The sequence below is a fragment of the Schistocerca nitens genome, chromosome 3, assembly GCF_023898315.1.
Source record: "Schistocerca nitens isolate TAMUIC-IGC-003100 chromosome 3, iqSchNite1.1, whole genome shotgun sequence".
Taxonomy (NCBI): Eukaryota; Metazoa; Arthropoda; class Insecta; order Orthoptera; family Acrididae; genus Schistocerca; species Schistocerca nitens.
The window spans coordinates 183,780,061-183,782,628 of NC_064616.1; the positions used below are offsets into that span (position 1 = coordinate 183,780,061).

The window sequence follows — 2,568 nt, forward strand, 5'->3', positions numbered from 1 at the left end:
TTCCTCTTTCAGCTTTCTTATCATATTGCTCAGACCATCTTCATCTTCTTCTAGTACAATCTGTTCATCCACAAAACAGAGGCTAAATATTTCTGTCCTCTACTGTCACTCAAAGAACCCAGCATTTCCTATGTCAAGTCTCCAGGGTACTGCCTAGATTCTGATTAAAGTGGGTAACAGCTCACATCCCTGCCACAGACTCTTATTCACATCCCAATCCTTACTCTCCCTGTGTTATTTTCATATAATTTCATAACACCCTTTACCAACTTTGATCCAACTCTGTTTCTTTCAACTTTTTCCATGGTTTGTTGGTGGTACTTCATCATATGCTTTCTCTGGGTCAATGAATGCAAAACCCATCTCCAGTCCAAACTTTGTGCATTTTTCAGATATCAGTTTCAATGTGAAGATGTTGTCCATTACTGACCTACCTGCTTGGAATCCTGCTTGCTTTTCTTGCCATTTGTGACATGTTTCTTTCTCTGCCAGTTTGTTCAGTACCTTCATGTACAGTCTTCCAAAGAAAGCAATCACTCCTAATGCACTATAATTATTTGGGTTGTTATGATACCTTTTCTTCTGCTTCAGTCTTATGTTACATGTTTTCCATTCTGATGGAACACCTCCTCCATTCATACTATTTCAGACAGTCTCTTAGCATCTTCAACAATTTCAGTGAGCCTTATGTCACCAGCTCTGGATATATTGATTCATATCTTCATCTTAAAGCACCTCATAGACTGTTAAAGGACTTTTATATCTGAACACCATAAGTCCTCCTGTAGCATCCTCACCTCACATCTATATGCGAATTCAGGCTGATTTTCCTTCAATAAATCCTTAAAATTCATTGTCCATTAACTATGGTTAATATTATTATGCTCTAAATTGTCACTAGTTGACACTTGCATTGACTTGATTGTTCTCTATGCCTCAGCACTATGAACTCCACCAATCATTCTCTCTACATGCTCACAGCTTACTTTCCAAGCCTTGGTTTTGCTTTTTAACACTTCTTTTTACTTCTCTGTTTAATTTCCTTTGACTGTCATTAACATGATGGAATGTCAAATAAGCTTCTTTTTTCCTTCAAATCATTTCTGATGTTTCCACAGCCCACCAAACTGTTTTCATCTTCTTTTCAGATTCTTCAAGGACTTCTTTGTGCTTCATGTGTGGCCTCCTTTATATGCTCATCTTCCTCTTCTACTGTTCTCTCTGCACTCTCCAATTTTTTTGCCAGTCACTGTTAGTATAAGTGCTTACAACTGTCTTCCCTTGAACTGTCCCAGTTATACCTTATGATCTCAGGCTGGCCAGAATGATGTGTCCTCTTCTGTTCACCATTACTCCTGAAAGAATAGGGGATATAAATTTTACACTCCACCAGTTGATAATAACTTCCAAAAATCTGCCCCTTTTTTAACTCTGATATCGTAAGTTTTTTAATGGCCTTTTGTCTTAGGATAAGATAATAAAAAATTTATTTTAACCCTTTTGTACTGTTATATTATGTAAATTTATGTATAGCCTTGTGAGCAACAAATGCATTTTCTACTCATAATTCCTATTGCTTCAATAAATATTTCAACCTTTTCCCATTCTCATTTCTGTCATCCTGCCCATACATCTCAATAGCCTTACTATTCCTTTCTTCCCCTACTCTGCTATTAAAATATTTTGCCAGTATCAGTTCATGGCCAGTTGGAACAGCTTCTATAGTCTCTATTAGCATCTCTTCAAAATCTTCTCATACTTTTGACAGCGAGTCTTCAATAGGAGTATACACTCCCACTATCACTATATTCATGGCTCTAGTGCTTAGACTGAGCTTCATTGACCTTTCATTAACTGCTTCCCATGAGGTTACATATTTTGACCACCATGTATTTAGAATGATAGATGTGCCTGGTCTTGGCCTACTGTTTCTGTCCACTCCACTAAAATGATGCATGAACTCCATCAGATATACACAACTGATATCTTTCTTTTTTGTTTTGGAAAGCACAGCAACATCAGTGTTGAATTGTCTTATATTCATTGAAACTTCTTGTTGTTTATTCCATTTCAGATGACTTGTACATTCCTGATATTGACCTACAAAGCCCATTTTCACTTCCATTGTCAAAATCCATTAAAATGATCCAATAACGTAGGAGTATTACTGCATATTAAAGCTGGCTGTCTTTTTCCACGCATGGGGAACTGGCCCATTGCACAACCCCCAGTATGGAGGACCACTATTTATCATCTGTGTTTCCTTCCTTTAGGAAGACTGACTACAGCATGCTTCAGGATTCTTCCCACTTTTTGATGAAGAAGATGAGAAAGGAATAACTATGGATAGCAAGAGACTCTGAGTTACTTATTTCACCCAACAGCTCTTTTGCATAATGAAGGGAAAGGGAATGGCAAATTCTTAAAGAACACTTCTATCAAGCTCTTTAGATCTACCCAAAAAGTTTCTTCTAGTCATGAATAACTTTTTTCAGAAAATCAAGGTTGACATCTTTGAGGATTGTAGAACAAAACTCTTTGGAAAAGTGAAAATCCAAAATATTTTTT

At 36.9% G+C, this 2,568-nt stretch overlaps 1 protein-coding gene across 1 annotated transcript; it reads right to left on the reverse strand.

Moving 5' to 3' along the window:
* Window positions 1-291: 291 nt before the first annotated feature.
* Window positions 292-639, reverse strand: LOC126249137 (uncharacterized). Its single transcript, XM_049950790.1, has one exon. The coding sequence runs from the start codon at window positions 637-639 to the stop codon at window positions 292-294; it is 348 nt and encodes a 115-aa protein (XP_049806747.1).
* Window positions 640-2,568: the final 1,929 nt, after the last annotated feature.